The 19,794-nt window shown below is 43.4% G+C and overlaps 1 protein-coding gene across 1 annotated transcript in view; it reads left to right on the top strand.

Moving 5' to 3' along the window:
• LOC137369755 (NIPA-like protein 2) overlaps positions 1 to 19,248 on the top strand; it is a 110,741-nt gene extending 91,493 nt beyond the window's left edge. The window contains exons 10-11 of the mRNA XM_068031158.1: positions 1,484 to 1,578; positions 18,212 to 19,248. Coding sequence (XP_067887259.1) covers positions 1,484 to 1,578; positions 18,212 to 18,324 — 208 coding nt within the window. The 3' untranslated portion in view covers positions 18,325 to 19,248. The remainder of the gene's footprint in view (positions 1 to 1,483; positions 1,579 to 18,211) is intronic.
• The last annotated feature ends 546 nt before the right edge of the window (positions 19,249 to 19,794 follow it).

Raw genomic sequence — 19,794 nt, 5'->3', positions numbered from 1 at the left:
AGCCTCACAGCTCCAGCGATTCTGGGTTTGGTTCTGGGTACTGCCTGTGCGGAGTTTGCAAGTTCTCCCTGTGACCGCGTGGGTTTTCGCCAGGTGCTCCGGTTTCCTCCCACAGCCAAAGACTTGCAGGTGATAGGTAAATTGGCCATTATAAATTGCCCCTAGTATAGGTAGGTGGTAGGGGAATTATGGGGATGTGGTAGGAATATGGGATTAATATAGGATTAGTATAAATGGGTGGTTGATGGTCGGCTTGGTGGGCCGAAGGGCCTGTTTCAGTGCTGTATCTCTAAAAAAAAAATTAAGACTTTTATTATAACAACTAAACTAAAAGAAATTCCCATTAACCAAACAGTATTTTGTAAGTAGCTGATATCCCAGATTACAAAGAAAGGTATTTTCTTTATTTATTGAAATACTTGAAAACCTCACATCACATTTATATGTTACTTATGTGTCCTTTTTGATGGCAAAATCTTTGTGGTTAAAAGTCCCAAACTCCTCCCAGTTGCAATGAGTTGGATTTCCCAGACCTTCTCAAAAATCAATGTCCTCTTCACACTTCTCTGAACACTTCTGACCTGGATGTCTGTGAATATGGTGATCCTGTTGGTCTTCTACTTCTCCATAAACTTCAACTTTCAAAACAGGTTGATGTCTTCACAGCCTTTTACTGTATCAGGCTTCCGAGAGCAGGTGTCCCTCTCTCTCTCTCTTTCTCTCTTTCGCTCTCTCTTGGGTACAACCACTGGTTGTCTTCCTTACAGCCTGCTTTTAGGTTGCAACCATTGGGTTCCCCTCTCACAGCCTGCCTTGAGGCCACAACCGCTGGTTTCCTCTTTCATAGTCTGTCTACCTTCAGAAAATCTGTTAAATTTATCTGGACTCAAAGGCAATAGCTTATTGTACTGTTCCAATATGCAAAGTCTAAAAGTCTGGTTTCCCTGGGCCTTCCATTGTTCCCAGATGTTTATAACTGCTTGGTACATTTGCATATTCAGAATCACTGACCCTCCCCTTATTTATGATCCAAAATTCTGGGAGTGTGAAACCCACAGTTCATCAGGTGCTACCCCTACAGTCTCTTTCTTCCAAAAAGAGTCTTTGATTTGTATTGTCCTTTAGCAGAGTGGATATGAGGTCACCTGACCTTCCAGATTCCATCTTAAACTTATAAAATCACATTTTATAAAATATAATCATGGTACAAAGTCCAGTGTTCTTAACAATTCTGCTTCCCATTTTCCTTGTTCAGGATTTATGCCTTTGTTCCACAGCTAGTTAACTCTGAGCACTCGTTCTACCGAGTTGCTTTTTCATGTGGTAAATCCTGAGGAGTAATTTCATGCATGAACAACTCTTGCAAGTTAAAAGGATTTTGTACACGTTGAATGTTGTAAAAGGATGATATTATAATGCCGTACTATTGGAGTTCATGTTTTGTCTTCAGTGGTTCAGTAATGTCTTGTTTCAATATTCCTAGGTGTATGCTGTCATTCCTTGGAGTTTTTCTGATAGCCAAAAACAGAGAGAAACAGACATCTGAAGTACCATATATTGACTTGGGCACCATTCCAAGTAGGAACTTTTTACGTGGTTATTGTATTTGTCAGTCCTGGTCATTTTACAAAACATCATTGAAAATAGAAAAAAAAACTGGCCACAATTAAGTACAACACAGCCTATAGGACCCAGAAACATGGCAAAAAGTCAAATAAAACTACTTTTTAGCGGCTTTTGTTCAGCTTGGAGAGCTGATGAAATTCATAATGATTAGGTTGACCACAAATGCAGGCAGTTCCTGGCTAGAACACAGCAAAAACATTGCTGATCGCATGATAGTATCAGGTGTGCATCACCATGATGTTGTGGTTGATGATACCCAATGGATCCTTTACTGTCGTCTCATTACATTAACTTTGGAGGCCATCTGAGGGCTAGATTTTAGCGATAAAAGCCACAGGTTTTTTTCTGATTGACGAGAAAAAAAAATTGAGCATAATTTCTACCTTCACCTATATATGATAAATCCTGTCATATTAATAGGATGCAACCCCACTGACACTTTGTCTCTTATCAATGTCAATTAAAATTGATCTGAGTCTGTGCCCAGTATCTTTGACAATGTAAAATCCATGGAAGATTTATTAGTGAAATGTCAGACCAATGTGAAGCAAATCTGCACCAAAGTCAAAATAGTTCAAATCATTCATAACACTTGCATTTATTATAGTGATACTGAGTTATAAAGGAAGAGGTTTCTTAGGTCTTAGACCTTTATTCCCCTAGGCAGATCTTAGATAGAAAACTTCTAAGTAGTAATATTCTCCCCTCAATCCTATTTAGATGGTTTTCCTAACTAGCAAGTAGCAGAAAATCAATAATATCTTCAGGTGGCTGTAGGTTTGTGGTGCCTGAAAACCATTGAAACCACATCTATTTTTAGTCAATTAGTAAGCATGAGGAAGATCCTTTGTATTGTTTTCCATCTGATAATTGCAGTGGCTGCTCTATTTTGAGCCCTCAATACCAACAGTTAAAGGCAGTAGAGGAAGAGAGATTTATGCAGGTTGATTTCTTTTGGTCGTGCATTGTCCAGTCTGCAAACCACATCATCTTTTAAACTTTGTTGGCACCGATATAATGCTAATGCAAAGATGTAAATGCAGTTCAATTCACTGATGTGTTTGGTGTACTGCAAATAAACTTGCAATGACCATCATTGCTCAAGAGATAAACCTACTTTTTAACAAATTTCAGGGCTTTGTAGTGCAATTTGGGCAGAATCAGAGTGTAAAATATATTTCTGATTTTTAATTTAATGGCTTTTTGGTGTTTACTATCATGCAAAAATACTTTGAACACTTTTAATACACAGTTAATATTAGAACTCTCTGAGGTTGCACCAGACCGTTCGCAATCTTGGTGTCATATGCAGGTCAGAAGATTGGACAGAATATAAAAAATAGCAAAGAATGACTAAAAGATTTAATAAGGGAAAGATTAGTGGATGAGAGAAAGCTAGCTGGAAATATAAAAACCTTTAGTAAGAGTTTCTACAGATATTTCGAAGAAAAAAGTTAACAAAGTTAGCATTGGTCCTATGGAAAGTGAGTCTGGGGAATTAATAATGGAAAATAAAGAGATGGCAGGTGAATTGAACAAGTATTTTGCATCAGTCTTCACTATAGAGGAAACAAGTAATATTCCAGAAATAGCTGTAAATCAGGAAATGGAAGGGAGGGAGGAACTCAAGAAAATTACAATCACCAGGGAAGTGGTACTGAGCAAATTGTTGGAGCTGCAGGCTGACAAGTCCCCGGGTCCTGATGGACTTAATTCTAGGGTGTTAAAAGAAGTGGCTGGTGAGATAGTTGATGCATTGGTTTTAATTTTCCAGAATTCCCAACATTCGGGGAAGGTTCCATTAGATTGGAAAATAGTGAATGTAACTCCTTTATTCAAAAACGGAGGGAGACAGAAAGCAGGAAATTACAGGCCAGTTAGCTTAACATCTGTCATAGGGAAAATGTTAGAACATAAGAACATAGGAGCAGGAGTAGGCCATTCAGCCCATCGAGCCCACCCCACCATTCAATACGATCATGGCTGAGCCTCCACTTCAGTGCCTTTTTCCCACACTATCCCCATATCCCTTTCTGTCATTGGTATTTAGAAATCTGTCAATCTCTGCTTTAAACTTACTCAATGACTGAGCTTCCACAGCCCTCTGGGGTAGAGAATTCCAAAGATTCACAACTCTCCGAGTAAAGAAATTTCTGCTCATCTCTGTCCTAAGTGGCTTCCCCCTTATTTTGAAATTGTGTCCCCTGGTTCTAGACTCCCCAACCAGGGAAAACATCTTACCTGCATCTACCCTATCTATCCCTTTAAGTATTTTGTAGGTTTCAATGAGATCACATCTCATTCTTTGAAAAGGGGCCCAGTTTCCCCAATCTCTCTTCATAGGACAATCCCACCATACCGGGACTAAGTCTGGTGAGTCTTCGTTGCACTCCCTCTATGGCAATAATATCCTTCCTAAGGTAAGGGGACCAAAACTGCACACAGTACTCCAAGTGCAGTCTAATCAAGGTTCTATACAATTGAAGCAAGACTTTAATACTCTTGTACTCAAATCCTCTTGTGGTAAAGGTTAACATGCCTTTCTAATTGCTTGCTGCACCTGCATGTTAGCTTTCAGTGACTTATTTTTATTTTATTTATTTATTTAGAGATACAGCACTGAAACAGGCCCTTCAGCCCACTGAGTCTGTGCCGACCATCAACCACCCATTTATACTAATCCTACATTAATCCCATTACCCTCTCACATCCCCACCTTCCCTCAATTCCCCTACCACCTACCTATACTAGGGGCAATTTACAATGGCCAATTTACCTATCAACCTGCAAGTCTTTGGCTGTGGGAGGAAACCGGAGCACCCGGCAAAAACCGACACAGTCACAGGGAGAACTTGCAAACCCTGCACAGGCAGTACCCAGAATCGAACCCGGGTCATTGGACCTGTGAGGCTGCGGAGCTAACCACTGCGCCGACTAGGACAAGGACACCCAGGTCCCTTTGTACATCTACACTTTCTAATAGCTTCCCATTTAAGAAATACTCTGTACATCTATTCCTCCTACCAAAGTGGATAATCTCACATTTTTCCACATTATATTCCGTCTGCCACATTCTTGCCCACTCACTAAGTCTGTCCAAATCCCCTTGAAGCCACTTTGCATCTTCCTCACAACACACATTCCCACCTAGTTTTTTGTCATCTGCGAACTTGGAAGTATTACATTTGGTCCCCACATCCAAATCATTGATATATATTGCGAACAGCTATTATTAAAAAGGTTATAGCAGTGCACTTAGAAAAATTCAAGGTAATCAGGCAGAGTCAACATGGTTTTGTGAGAGGGAAATCATGGATTATTGGAGTTCTTTGAAGAAGTAACATTTTACTGTGGATAAAGGGGAACTGGTGGATGTACTGTACTTAGATTTCCAGAAGGCATTTGATAAGGTGCCACATCAAATTTTATTGCGGAAAATAAAAGCTTGTGGTGCAGGGGGTAACATATTGTCATCAATAGAAGATTGGCTAGCTAACAGGAAACAGAGAGTAGGCATAAATGGGTCAGTTTCTAGTTGGAAAGATGTAATGAGTGGTGTGCCACAGGATCAGTGCTGGGGCCTCAACTTTTTACAACTTGGATGAAGGGATGTTTCCCCTTGTGGGAGAACCTAGAGTTAGGGGTCGCTATTTAAAAATTAGGGGTCACCCATTTAAGACAGAGATGAGGAGAATGTTTTTCTCTCAGAGGGTCATGAGTCTTTAGAACTCTCTTCCTCAAAAGGCAGCGGAAGCAGAGACTTTGAATATTTTTAAGGCAGAGATAGATAGATTCTTGATAAGCAACGGGGTGAAAGGTTATTGGGAGTACGCAGGAATGTGGAGTTGAGGTTACAATCCGATCAGCCATGATCTTGTTGAATGGCGGAGCAGGCTCGAGGGACCGAGTGGCTTACTCCTGCTCCTAATTTGCATGTTCATATGTTTGTTTGTATGTTCGTATGACCCCAAGATGAGCTTCCGACTGCATATTCGTGCCATCTCTAAAACCGCCTATTTCCATCTCTAACATCGCCCATCTCCGTTCTTGCCTCAGCTCATCTGATGCTGAAAACCTCATCTATGCCTTTGTGACCTCTGGACTTGACTATTCCAATGTACTCCTGGCTGTACTTCCACATTCTACCCTCCGTAAACTTGAGGTCATCCAAAACTCTGCTGCCCGTGTCCTAACTTGGACCAAGTCCTATTCAGTATCACCCCTGTGCTCGCTGACCTACATTGGCTCCTGGTTAGCAAATGCTTCGATTTTAAAATTCTCACCCTTGTTTTCAACTCCCTCCGTGGTCTCACCCATCCCTATCTCTGTAATCTCCTCCAGCCCTACAACTCTGTGAGATTTCTATGTTTCTCTAATTCCAGCCTCTTGAACATCTCTAGTTTTAATTGCTGCACAGTTGGTGCCGTGCCTTCAGTTGCCAGGGCTCTGCAATACCCTCCCTAAACTGTTCCGCCTCTCTACCTCTCACTCTCCTCCTCCTTTACAATGCTTCTTAAAACATACCTCTTTGACAAAGCTTTTGGACGCCTGTCCTAATATCACCTTATGTGGCTCGGTGTCAAGTTTTGCTTTACAACATTCCAGTGAGATTCCTTGGGACATTTTATTACGTCAAAAACGTTACATAAATACAATTTATTGTTGGTCAAATTGTACTTGTTCATAATTCTACAATTCATAAACACGAAAATTCTGCGTCTGCTGTAAATCTGAAATAAGAACAAATGCACAGAAGTTATGCTCAACCTTTCTAAAGCTCTGGTTAAGCCACAACTCTCTAGAGAGCCGACATGGACTTGACAGGCCCTGCATCTCTTGCCCAAAACCTTAATCAATGTCCCCAAGTCCTACAGTAAATGCCTGTGCTCCTGGACTAAGGAGGGGCAAAACGTGCCAGGGTTTTCACTTCCAGTCACTACCCACTGACACCAGCTGGGACCTGAGTGTGTGGACAGAGAATGAGGGCAAGTCAAAACTGGGCTGGCCTCTGATGTGATGCCCACTGACTATTTAAACTCACCCGCACATAAAATGAAAAACATTTTCATGGGCTTGTACCACAGCAAGGAGTCAACATCTTCATGGAAGAGGAAGAGAATTACTAAGATAAACCTTTCAGATAATTTGGATATTGCAGATTTATTACTCTATATAAAACAAGTGCCTTTAAAAGCAGCCATCTCTGTGAAATGTGGCAGTGGATCCAATGTACTTTCACTTTCTTAATATCACAGTCTCCACCCCTGCTTCAGCCTCTCCATCGCTGAAACCCTCATCCAGACTTTTGTTACCTCTAGACTTGACAATCCAATGCTTTCCCGGCCAGCCTCCCACCTTGCACCTTTTGTAAACTTCAGCTCATCCAAATATTTGCTGCCTTATCCTAATTCACACCAAGTCCCATTCACCCATCACCCCACTGCTTACTCATCGACACTGGTTCCCTATCCAGCAACACCTCCATTTCAAAATTCTCATCCTTGGTTCATCTACATTACTGCAGAGGGGTGGGGTGCTAAAACTGAGTTAACGTTGCATTATAATTTCTGATGCTTTTAAAATTGAGTCAAGCTAATTTCACATCACCAATGAAATGTCGTTTATAATATTGTGCACACTAACAAGTTTAAAAAGAAGCTCACCAGCATCTCCATCTCCAGGGCATCTAGAGTTGGGCAATAAATGTGAGCCTGACAGCAATAGAATAAATCCCCATTCATTGATGATCTATACAATCGCATATAAAAACAGAAAGTGCTGGAAATACTCAGCAGGCCAGGCTGCATCTGTGGAGAGAGAAATGGAGTTAACGTCTCAGGTCTGTGACCATCTGAAGAAAGGTCACATACCTGAAACGCTAACTCTGCATCTCTCTGCTCAGATGCTGCCAGACCTGCTGAGTATTTCCAGCACTTACTGTTATTACTTCAGATTTCCAGCATCTGCAGTATTTTGCTTTTATACAATTGCATCTTTCCTGCACCAACAAAGTGTTGTTTACTGTGCCCCGAAATGCTGATGGTTTTGTAGGGCAGAAGCCCAACAGATCTATCTGGGAGCTGATGGTGATTGGGAGGGTGGGAGGTGGCGGTGGTTTGGAATTTGGGTCATAGCTTGGATTTGCCAGGTTTATCCCCATTTAAGTATACCGTTTTGGATACTGTTGGGGGGGATGGCCGATCAGGGGAAAACAGCAGCAGCCAGAGCAGTGGCACCACGGCTGGCACTGTTGTTCAGCAGGGAGGGACAAAGCGCAGAAGAGCAATAGTTATAGGGGACTCTATAGTCAGGGGCACAGATAGGCGCTTCTGTGGACGTGAAAGAGACTCCAGGATGATATGTTGCCTCCCTGGTGCCAGGGTCAAGGATGTCTCTGAGCGGTCAGGGGGCATTCTGAAGGGGGAGGGTGAACAGCCAGAGGTTGTGGTACACATCGGTACCAATGACATAGGCAGGAAGACTGATGAGGTCCTACAGGGGAGGTTTAGGGAGTTAGGTAGAAAATTAAAAGACAGGGCCTCTAGGGTTGTAATCTCAGTATTACTCCCTGTGCCACGTGCCAGTGAGGCTAGAAATAGGAAGATAGTGCAGCTAAACACATGGCTGAACAGCTGGTGTAGAAGGGAGGGTTTCAGATATCTGGACCATTGGGATCTCTTCAGGGACAGATGGGACCTGTACAAGAAGGACGGGTTGCATCTAAACTGGAGAGGCACAAATATCCTGGCTGCGAGGTTTGCTAGCATCACTCGGGAGGGTTTAAACTAGTGTGGCAGGGGGGTGGGAACCAGAGCAGTAGGACAGCAAGTGAAATAAATGAGGGGGAACTAGTAAATAAGGCCAGTAAGACTAAGAGGAAGAGCAGGCAGGGAGATGTTGCGGAGAACAGCGGGACTGGTGGTCTGAAGTGCATTTGTTTCAATGCAAGAAGTATAACAGGTAAGGCAGATGAACTTAGAGCTTGGATTAGTACTTGGAACTATGATGTTGTTGCTATTACAGAGACTTGGTTGAGGGAAGGACAGGATTGGCAGCTAAATGTTCCAGGATTTAGAAGCTTCAGGCGGGATAGAGGGTGATGTAAAAGGGGTGGGGGAGTTGCATTACTGGTTAAGGAGAATATCACAGCTGTACTGCGGGAGGACACCTCGGAGGGGTCATGCAGCGAGGCAATATGGGTGGAGCTCAGGAATAGGAAGGGTGCAGTCACGATGTTGGGGGTTTACTACAGGCCTCCCAACAGCCAGCGGGAGGTAGTGGAGCAGATATGTAGACAGATTTTGGAAAGATGTAAAGGTAACAGGGTTGTAGTGGTGAGTGATTTTAACTTCCCCGATATTGACTGGGACTCACTTAGTGCTAGGGGCTTGGATGGGGCAGAATTTGTAAGGAGCATCCAGGAGGGCTTCTTGAAACAATACGTAGATAGTCCAACTAGGGATGGAGCCATACTGGACCTGGTATTGGGGAATGAGTCCGGCCAGGTGGTCGAAGTTTCAGTAGGGGAGCATTTCGGGAACAGTGACCATAATTCCATAAGTTTTAAGGTACTTGTGGATAAGGATAAGAGTAGTCCTCGGGTGACGGTGCTAAATTGGGGGAAGGCTAATTATAACAATATTAGGCAGGAACTGAAGAATTTAGATTGGGGGCTGCTGTTTGAGGGTAAATCAACATCTGACATGTGGGTGTCTTTCAAGCGTCAATTGATTAGAATCCAGGACCAGCATGTTCCTGTGAGGAAGAAGGATAAGTTTGGCAAGTTTCGGGAACCTTAGATAACGCGGGATATTGTGAGCCTCGTCAAAAAGAAAAAGGAAGCATTCGTAAGGGCTGGAAGGCTAGGAACTGTCGAATCCCTTGAGGAATACAAAGACAGTAGGAAGGAACTTAAGCAAGGAGTCAGGACGGCTAAAAGGGGTTATGAGAAGTCATTGGCAAACAGGATTAAGGAAAATCCCAAGGCTTTTTAGACGTATATAAAGAGCAAGAGTGTAACCAGGGAAAGGGTTGGCCCACTCAAGGACAGAGAAGGGAATCTATGTGTGGAGCCAGAGGAAATGGGCGAGGTACTAAATGAGTACTTTGCATCAGTATTCACCAAAGAGAAGGACTTGGTGGATGATGAGCCGAGGGAAGGGAGTGTAGATAGTCTCAGTCATCCTATTATCAAAAAGGAGGAGGTGTTGGGTGTCTTGCAAAGCATTAAGGTAGATAAGTCCCCAAGGCCTTATGGGATCTACCCCAGAATACTGAGGGAGGCAAGGGAAGAAATTGCTGCAGCCTTGACAGAAATCTTTGCATCCTCATTGGCTACAGGTGAGGTCCCAGAGGACTGGAGAATAGCAAATGTTGTTCCTTTGTTTAAGAAGGGTAACAAGGATAATCCAGGAAATTATAGGTCGGTGAGCCTTACGTCAGTGGTAGGGAAATTATTAGAGAGGGTTCTTCGGGATAGGATTTACTCCCATTTGGAAACAAATGGACTTATTAGCGAGAGACAGCATGGTTTTGTGAAGGGGAGGTCGTGTCTCACTAATTTGATTGAGTTTTTTGAGGAAGTGACGAAGATGATTGATGAAGGAAGGGCAGTGGATGTTATCTATATGGACTTCAGTAAAGCATTTGACAAGGTCCCTCATGGCAGACTGGTACAAAAGGTGAAGTCACACGGGATCAGAGGGGAGCTGGCAAGATGGATACAGAACTGGCTCGGTTATAGAAGACAGAGGGTAGCAGTGGAAGGGTGCTTTTCTGAATGGAGGGATGTGACTAGTGGTGTTCCGCAGGGATCAGTGCTGGGACCTTTGCTGTTTGTAGTATATATAAATAATTTGGAGGAAAATGTAGCTGGTCTGATTAGTAAGTTTGCGGACGACACAAAGGTTGGTGGAATTGCGGACAGTGATGAGGATTGTCAGAGGATACAGCAGGATATAGATCGGTTGGAGACTTGGGCAGAGAAATGGCAGATGGAGTTTAATCCGGACAAATGTGAGGTAATGCATTTTGGAAGCTCTAATGCAGGTGGGAAGTATACAGTAAATGGCAGAACCCTTAGGAGTATTGACAGGCAGAGAGATCTGGGCGTACAGGTCCACAGGTCACTGAAAGTGGCAACGCAGGTGGATAAGGTAGTCAAGAAGGCATACGGCATGCTTGCCTTCATCAGTCGGGGCATAGAATATAAAAATAGGAAAGTCATGCTGCAGCTGTACAGAACTTTAGTTAGGCCACACTTAGAATATTGCGTGCAATTCTGGTCGCCACACTGCCAGAAGGACGTGGAGGCTTTGGAGAGGGTACAGAAGAGGTTTACCAGGATGTTGCCTGGTCTGGAGGGCATTAGCTATAAGGAGAGGTTGGATAAACTCGGATTGTTTTCACTGGAACGACGGAGGTGGAGGGGCGACATGATAGAGGTTTACAAAGCTATGAGCGGCATGGACAGAGTGGATAGTCAGAAGCTTTTTCCCAGGGTGGAAGAGTCAGTTACTAGGGGACATAGGTTTAAGGTGAGAGGGGCAAAGTTTAGAGGGGATGTGCGAGGCAAGTTCTTTACACAGAGGGTGGTGAGTGCCTGGAACTTGTTGCCGGGTGAGGTGGTAGAAGCAGGTACGATAATGACGTTTAAGAGGCATCTTGACAAATACATGAATAGGAAGGGAATAGAGGGATACGGACCCCGGAAGTGCAGAAGGTTTTAGTTTAGACAGGCATCAAGATCGGCGCAGGCTTGGAGGGCCGAATGGCCTGTTCCTGTGCTGTACTGTTCTTTGTTCTTAAGTGGCGTTATACACCCTGCTGGAGTTGAGGGCTGGAGAAACATGTACGAGAATGAGCAGGAGTGCAGTCACGGGCATGAAGAGTTCAGATTGGATAATGTTGTCTATCTTAGATTCTGTCAATTATGTCCTAGGAGCCACTACTTTAAAATTTAGATCAGTATTTTAATACTAATGCTGGACTCTGAAAGGTGAATTGCAGTGTTTCATTCTGGTAATTTATGGACATTTGTGGTTTGGAAGTTTTTTATTCATTCATGGGATGTGGGCATTGCTGGCTAGGCCAGCATTTATTGCCCAACCCTAATTGCCCTTGAGAAGGTGGTGGTGAGCTGCCTCCTTGAACCGCTGCAGTCCTTGGGGTGTAGGTACACCCACAGTGCTGCTTGGGAGGGAGTTCCAGGATTTTGACCCAGCGACTGTGAAGGAACGGTGATTTCGTTCCAAGTGAGGATGGTGTGTGGCTTGGAGGGGAACTTGCAGGTGGTGGTGTTCCCATGCATCTGCTGCCCTTGTCCTTCTGGGCGGTAGAGGTTGTGGGTTTGGAAGGTGCTGTCGAAGTAGCCTTGGCGAATTGCTGCAGTGCATCTTGTAAATGGTACACACTGCTGTCGGTGATGGAGGGAATGATTGTTGAAGGTGGTGTGTGGGGTGCCAATTAAGCGGGCTGCTTTGTCCTGGATGAGGTCGAGCTTCTTGAGTGTTGTTGGAGCTGCAGGTATTCCATCACACACCTGACTTGTGCCTTGTAGATGGTGGACAGGCATTGGGGAGACATGAGGTGGGTTACTTGCCGCAGAGTTCCTAGCCTCTGACCTGCTTTGGTAGCCACAGCATTTATATGGCTGGTCCAGTTCAGTTTCTGGTCAATGGTACCCCCTGGGATGTTAATAGTGGGGGATTCAGTGATGGTAATGCCGTTGAATATCACGGGGAGATGATTAGATTCTCTCTTGTTGGAGTGGTCATTGCCTTGTACTTGTGTGGCGCGAATGTTCCTTGCCACTTATCAGCCCAAGCCTGGATGTTGTCCAAGTCTTGCTGCATTTCTACACGGACTGCTTCAGTATCTGAGGAGTCGCGAATGGTGCTGAACATTGTGCAATCATCAATGAACATCCCCACTTCTGACCTGATGATGGAGGGAAGGTCATTGATGAAGCAGCTGAAGGTGGTTGGGCCTAGGCCACTACCCTGAGGAATTCCTGCAGTGATGTACTGGGACTGAGATGATTGACCTCCAACAACCACAACCATCTTCCTTTGTGCTAGGCATGACTCCAACTACTGGAGAGTTTTCCCCCTGATTCCAGTTTTGCTAGGGCTCCTTTGATGCCATTCTCGGTCAAATGCTGCTTTGATGTCAAGGGCAGTCACTCTCACCTCACCTCTGGAGTTCAGTTCTTTTGTCCATGTTTGGACCAAGGCTGTCATGATGTCAGGAACTAAGTGGCCCTGGCGGAACCCAAACTAAGCGTCAATGAGCAGGTCATTGCTGAGCAAGTGCTGCTTGATAGCGCTGTCTATTTCACCTTCCATCACTTTACTGATGATTGAGAGTAGACTGATAGGACGGTAATTGGCTGGGTTCGATTTGTCCTGCTTTTTGTGGACAAAACATACATGGGCAATTTTCCACATTGTCAGGTAGATGCTAGTGTTGTAGCTGTACTGGAACAGCTTGGCTAGCGGCACGGCTAGTTCTGGAGCACAAGTCTTCAGTATTATTACTGATACTGTTGCCCTCCTGCACTCTTCATTGAACCAGGGTTGATGCCCTGCTTGATGGTAATGGTAGAGTGGGGGATATTCCATGAGGTTACAGATAGTGGTTGAATACAATTCTGCTGGTGGCCCACAGCACCTCGTGGATGCCCAGTTTTGAGTTGCTAGCTTTGTTCAAAATCTATCCCATTTAGCATGGTGGTAGTGCCACACAACACAATGGTGGATATCCTCAATGTGAAGACGGGCCTTCCTCTCCACAAGAGCTGTGCAGTGGTCACTCCTACCAACACTGTGTCCAGACACATCTGCAACAGGTAGATTGGTGAAGACAATTTTTCCCACTTGTTAATTCCCTCAGCACCTGCTGCAGACCTAGTCTAGCAGCTATGTCCTTTACGACTCAGCCAGCAGTGATGCTACTGAGCCAATCTTGGTGATGAACATTGAAGTCCCCCATCCAGGTGGTCCGTCCAGTTTCAATCCTTTTCTTAAGCAGTTTGATACAACTGAGTGGTTTTCTCGGCCATTTAAGAGTCAACCACATTGCCGTGGGTCTGGATCACATGTAGGCTAGACCAGGCAATGACAGCAGATTTCCTTCCCTAAAGGGCATTAGTGAACCAGATGGGTTTTTACATCAATTGACAATGGTTTCATGGTCTCTATTAGACTAACTTTTAATTCAGGATTTATTAATTGAATTCAAATTTCACCATCTGTTATGGTGAGATTCAAACCCTGTCCCAGAGCATTAGTCTTGACAGCAGGATTATTAATCTAGTGACATTACCACTACACCACCACTGCTGCTTGGAAGTATTTTTTCTTATGCACATTGTTGTGGACGTGTCTATCCTCATTTGGAAATCTCCCTTAAGACTAGTTTTTTGTTTGGGGAATTTGCCTAAAATACTGTCGGACTCAGTACAGAATTTCCAATGAGGATTTCCCTCTTATATATATTTTATAATTAGAGGAGGAACAGCACAGAAACTGGGCTTATATGATGGCACTAATAGAGTCATTGCAGTACAAAAGGAGGCAATTCGTCCCATTGAATCCATGCCCATTCTCTGTAGAGCAATCCAGTCAGTACCATTCCCCTGCTCTATCTCCATAGCCCTGCAAGTCTATTTCCCTCGTGTCCATCCAATTTCATTTTGAAATCATATTGTCTTCGCTTCCACCACCTCTGTAGGGAGCGAGTTCCAGGTCATTACCACTTCCTGTGTAAAAAAAGTTCTTCCTTACATACCCCCTGCATCTCTTGCCCAAATCTAAACGCTGTATCCCCTAGCCCTTGTAATATCTGTTTATGGGAACAGCTCTTCTTTGTCAACCTTATCTAAACCCGTCATAATCTTGTACACCTCTATCAAATCTCCCTCAATCTCCTTTGCTCGAAGGAGAACAACCCCAGCATCTCCAACCTAACCTTGTAGTTAAAATTTCTCATCCCTGGAAACATTCTGGTAAATTTCCTCCGCATTTTCTCGAGGACCCTCACATCCTTCCTAAAATGTAGTGACCAGAACTGGACACAATACTCTAGTTGTGGCTGAACCAGAGCCTTACAAAGGCTAACCTCCCTGCTTTTGTACTCAATACCTCCATTTATGAAGCCCATGATCCCATGTGCTTTGCTAACTACTCTCTCAATATGTCCTGCCACCTTCAAAGATCACTGCACTGTAGAAAATTTCGACCCTCCTACAGATAGCCAGACACCAGGTCTTACAGACCCAGAAGATCTTATGTGAATGTATTTTTGGAGTTATGAAGAAGAGGGCTGTGATTCAAGCCCATAAAGAAGAACATTGCACCATCCTACAGGGAAGCATGCAAACCTCAAGAAGCAGGAGAGACTTTATTGTATCTCAGAAAGTTAATTTGCTGTCCATCTTGCACAAATAATTGTGGTCCAGTGCAGCCCATCCCTGACAGGATCAAGACAAAGAGTGGAGAGGGCAATTCATTTTAAATCAGATGGATAGGTTTCCATGAGTACTTAGATTGCTTTCATGTTCCCATACAAGTCTTTGTCAGCCCACTAGGGCAACTGAAAGGGATTTCACTCCCTTAATGTCCACACGAAACATTCACTCCCTCCACCACCAGTGCACAGTGGCAGCAGTGTGTACCATCTACAAGATGCACTGTAGCAACTCACCAAGGCTCCTTCAACAGCACCTTCCAAACCCACAACTTCTACCACCTAAAAGGACAAGGGCAGTAAGTGCATGGGAACACCAGCACCTGCAAGTTCCACTCCAAGTCACACATCATCCTGTCTTGGAACTATATCGCCGTTTCTTCACTGTTGCTGGGCCAGAATTGATTGAATTTTTTGAGCATGTGACCAGGTGTGTAGATGAGGGTCGTGCAGTTGATGTAGTTTACATGGATTTCAGCAAAGCCTTTGACAAGGTCCCACATGGGAGACTTATCAAGAAAGCAAATGCACATGGGATACAGGGTAACTTGATACGGTGGATTCAAAATTGGCTTAGCTGTAGGAGACAGAGAATGATGACACACGGCTGTTTTAGTGACTGGAAGCCAGTGTCCAGTGGCGTACCACAGGGATCTGTGCTGGGTCCCCTATTGTTTGTCAGTTATATAAACGACATAGATGACTATGTGGGGGGTAGGATCAGTAAGTTTGCGGATAACACAAAGATTGGCCGAGTGGTTAACAGTGAGGTGGAGTGTCTTGGGTTACAGGAAGATATAGACGGGATGGTCAAATGGGCAGAAAAGTGGCAGATGGAATTTAACCCTGAAAAGTGTGAGGTGATACACTTTGGAAGGAGTAATGTGACACGGAAGTATTCAATGAATGGCCTGACACTGGGAAGTTCCGAGGAACAAAGGGACCTTGGCGTGTTTGTCCATAGATCTCTGAAGGCAGAAGGGCAGGTTAAAAGGGTGGTGAAAAAGGCATATGGGACACTTGCCTTTATCAATCGAGGCATAGATTACAAAAGCAGGGAGCTCATGTTGGAGTTGTATAGAACTTTGGTAAGGACAGAGCTGGAGTACTGTGTGCAATTCTGGTTGCCACATTATAGGAAGGATGTGATTGCACTGGAGGGGGTGCAGAGGCGATTCACCAGGATGTTGCCTGGGATGGAACATTTAAGCTATGAAGAGAGGTTGGATAGGCTTGGGTTGTTTTCGCTAGAGCAGAGAAGACTGAGGGGTGACCTGATCGAGGTGTACAAGATTATGAGGGACATGGACAGGGTGGATAGGGAGCAGCTGTTCCCCTTAGTTGAAGGGTAAGTTATGAGGGGACACAAGTTTAAGGTGAGGGGCAGGAGGTTTAAGGGGGATTTGAGGAAGAACTTTTTTACCCAGAGGGTGGTGACGGTCTGGAATGCCCTGCCTGGGAGGGTGGTAGAGGCAGGTTGCCTCACATCCTTTAAAAAGTACCTGGATGAGCACTTGGCACATCATAACATTCAAGGCTATGGGCCAAGTGCTGGCAAATGGGATTAGATGGACAGATCAGGTGTCTTTAATGCCTCGGTGCAGACTCGATGGGCCGAAGGGCCTCTTCTGCACTGTATTATTCTGTGATTCTCAGTGATTCTGAGCAAGGACCACAAATCCCAGAAGCACAGCAATTAACATTAACAGAATCCTGGAACTCCCTTCCTAACAGTACTATTAGTGTAGCTAAACTACACGGACTTCAGTGGCTTAAGAAGGCAACTCATCAACAACTTTTCAGGGGCAATTAGTGTTGGACAATAAATGCTGCCCTTGCCAGCAATTCCCACATCCCATGAATAAATAAAGAAAAAAAAATGAGTGTGTAGTTACAAGGACCAGTTTCTGCATAACCATGAGTAGTATGCAGGGAGTTGTTGTGAATCATTCAACTGTTGGCAGTGCAGTCTTCTTGCAAGCTGTTGGGGAGGAGGGCAGGATTTTGAGAGATTAGGATATGCAAGACAACTGTGGCTTCTAACACTATTGATAATGACCACTCGTGCATTGGAGAAATGGTACATCGAGGCTCACATCGGCACTTGAATTCGAATTGAATAGGCCATTGACATGCTGAAGGAAGACTTAGATACCTAAGATAGGCCTGAGACTAATAATATTTCACATTGTAGTATCCAATTGTGTCCTTCACAATTTCTACTCTCAAAAAGGCCTGGAAATTGAGATTCCCGAGGAGGAAACATCAGGATAACTAACCTGGGAGTCAGCTGCAAGACAAACCCATCAGAAAGACTTTCAGTAATGTCTGATCATATTATACCTATACAACAGGCATAATAACTAGCATATGTCACATAATTGCAACGTACAGCCTTTTAAAGCTGAGCTGCCAACCCCATATCCTCTCCAACACAAAGACTGCCTAATTCACCTATGTAAAATCACCCGCTAACAGTCCACCCCAACTCATCTACCACTGAAACTCAGAAATTTCTTCTAAAATTCTTTATTTAATTGACTAAATCTTTCAAAGTTTCATTTTTCAAATAGGTTTGTAGATATACTGTCATTCCTAGCCTGTCAATTAGCCCATTAGAATGTTTTGCTTGGAGTGTTGTTATTGGAAACAGTCCCACTCTCTCCCAATGCTCCCTGACAACACTCCTTGACTCACACATTCCATGACATGAGAGCCAATGGAAATATATGTTCAAATAACACTTTTCAGTAGGTCATGATGCAAAGTAATTCCTTCATTTCTGATGAACCTGTCTTTGTGTTTCTAGAGCTGTATTGCACATGAACTACAATGCAGATGGCAGAGAGCACAAAAGAATTGTTTGTAATTCAGCATAGAAAGTTAAATTCCAGCCTGGTAGAAATAGTGCAAAAGCACTCTTACTTTTCTCAAAAGTCCAGATAGCAGGAAATGGATTCAGAGGTACAGAAACCTTAACCCCATCATAAGTAGAAGGGAAGATCATAAGAATTGAAACATTATTAATGGATATGACAGGTTTGATATTATTTCCAGCTTAAAGAAGCAATTAAACATTGAAAAAATATATACTTAAACACATTTTTCCATTTTTCAGCAAAACAAAGAAGCACAGAGAAAATCCAACCAGAGGTGAGCAACATCAATACTTATGGGACTGTACATGATGAAGAACAGACCAATGACTCTCCGAGTGAAGATACAAAATAACCATTAAAGCACAGATTGGATTTAGTACTCAAGCCAAGAATTAACTGAACCTTAACACCTCATCATATTAGATATTCTTAGCCTGCTTTCCAACTGGGGCTAGGATCCCTCATTTGACAATATTGTGTCTCTGCATTGTTGAGCCAATTGTGGTTCAATTACACTGGAAAATAACACTCTTTAATGTTGCCAGCTTTTAAAAGTATGTATAAAAAGGTCACTCTTAATGGCCTTGTTTGATATTGGACAACTCATTTACTCCGAAAAGCTTCCACTACTTTTTACAAACAACTCTTGACAAATGGGTGCATATTTATTCCAAGGTTTAAACAAAGAAACAAGACAAAAAATCTTTCCATTATTTATTTTATCTGTTGTGTAAAATGCATGTAAGGAGAATGCCAGCTTGGCTGCTTCGCTCAATGGAAGAGCTGAGCAAATTCGATCAGAAGAAGTGGCATCTCTTCTTGGGTAATGACGTCGATTATTTTAAGAAACAAAGAACTTACACTTATATAGTGTCTTGCATGACCTCAGGACATATTAAAGTGCTTTACAGTCAATGAAGTACTTTTGAAGTGCAACCCTTTTGTAATATAGGACATGTGACTGCCAATTTGTGCACAGCAAGGTCCCACGAACAGCTAAGTGGTACATGACCAGATAGGCTGTTTTAGTGATGTTGGATGAGGGATAAATATTGGCCAGGACACTGGGGACCACTCCCTGGCATTTCTTTCAAAATGGTGCCAATGGGATCTTTTATATCCACCTGCAAGGGCAGATGGGCCTCTCCAGTACTGCACTGGAGTGTCAGCCTGGATTATGTGCACAAATCTCTGGAATGGTACTTGAACCTACAATGTTAAGTACTGTAATTACGAAGTTCAGTCATTTATTATCTTAATCCACAAGATAGAATATTTATTTTTTTAGTTGCTTTCAAGTATTTACTTAATATTTGATTCTATCAAATGTTAAAGTTCTGTTGTCGTTATGAATAAAATGGTTTCCTGTTCAAAACATATCACTAACTCAAAAATGTATTAAAAAAATCTGGTTAATCTCCTATAGTATTGCACGTGGTGAGTCAGAGTATGGTCATGCTATTATTTGGCACTGATGTCTTTTGAGTTGCTGTTTTTCTCTTGTTTCTGCTTCTGTCTGTCTCTGCCTCTGTTCTGTTGCTTTTCTCCTTAACTCTTATTGTTTCTCTTGCTGTCCTCTTCATCTCTCCTTCTCTTGGGTTAGAGTTGATGGGACCATGTTGACATTGTGCGATTGTGGAAGGAGCCATAAATGGCTGTGTGCTGTATTTGGGGTGCAGGATTTGCACGAATATTTTTGCCGTCAGCAATTCTCTTCCCTTTCCCTCCAACCACACTCCCCTGTAACATTCACGCTTCACTCCACCCTAATTTGTTCCCATTACATCCTTCACCTTTCTCACAATTCTCTCTCCTTCTGACG

Source organism: Heterodontus francisci, chromosome 5, assembly GCF_036365525.1.
Source record: "Heterodontus francisci isolate sHetFra1 chromosome 5, sHetFra1.hap1, whole genome shotgun sequence".
Taxonomy (NCBI): domain Eukaryota; kingdom Metazoa; phylum Chordata; class Chondrichthyes; order Heterodontiformes; family Heterodontidae; genus Heterodontus; species Heterodontus francisci.
The sequence above is the reverse complement of the archived record's forward strand: the minus strand, read 5'-3'. Positions and strand labels throughout refer to the sequence as shown.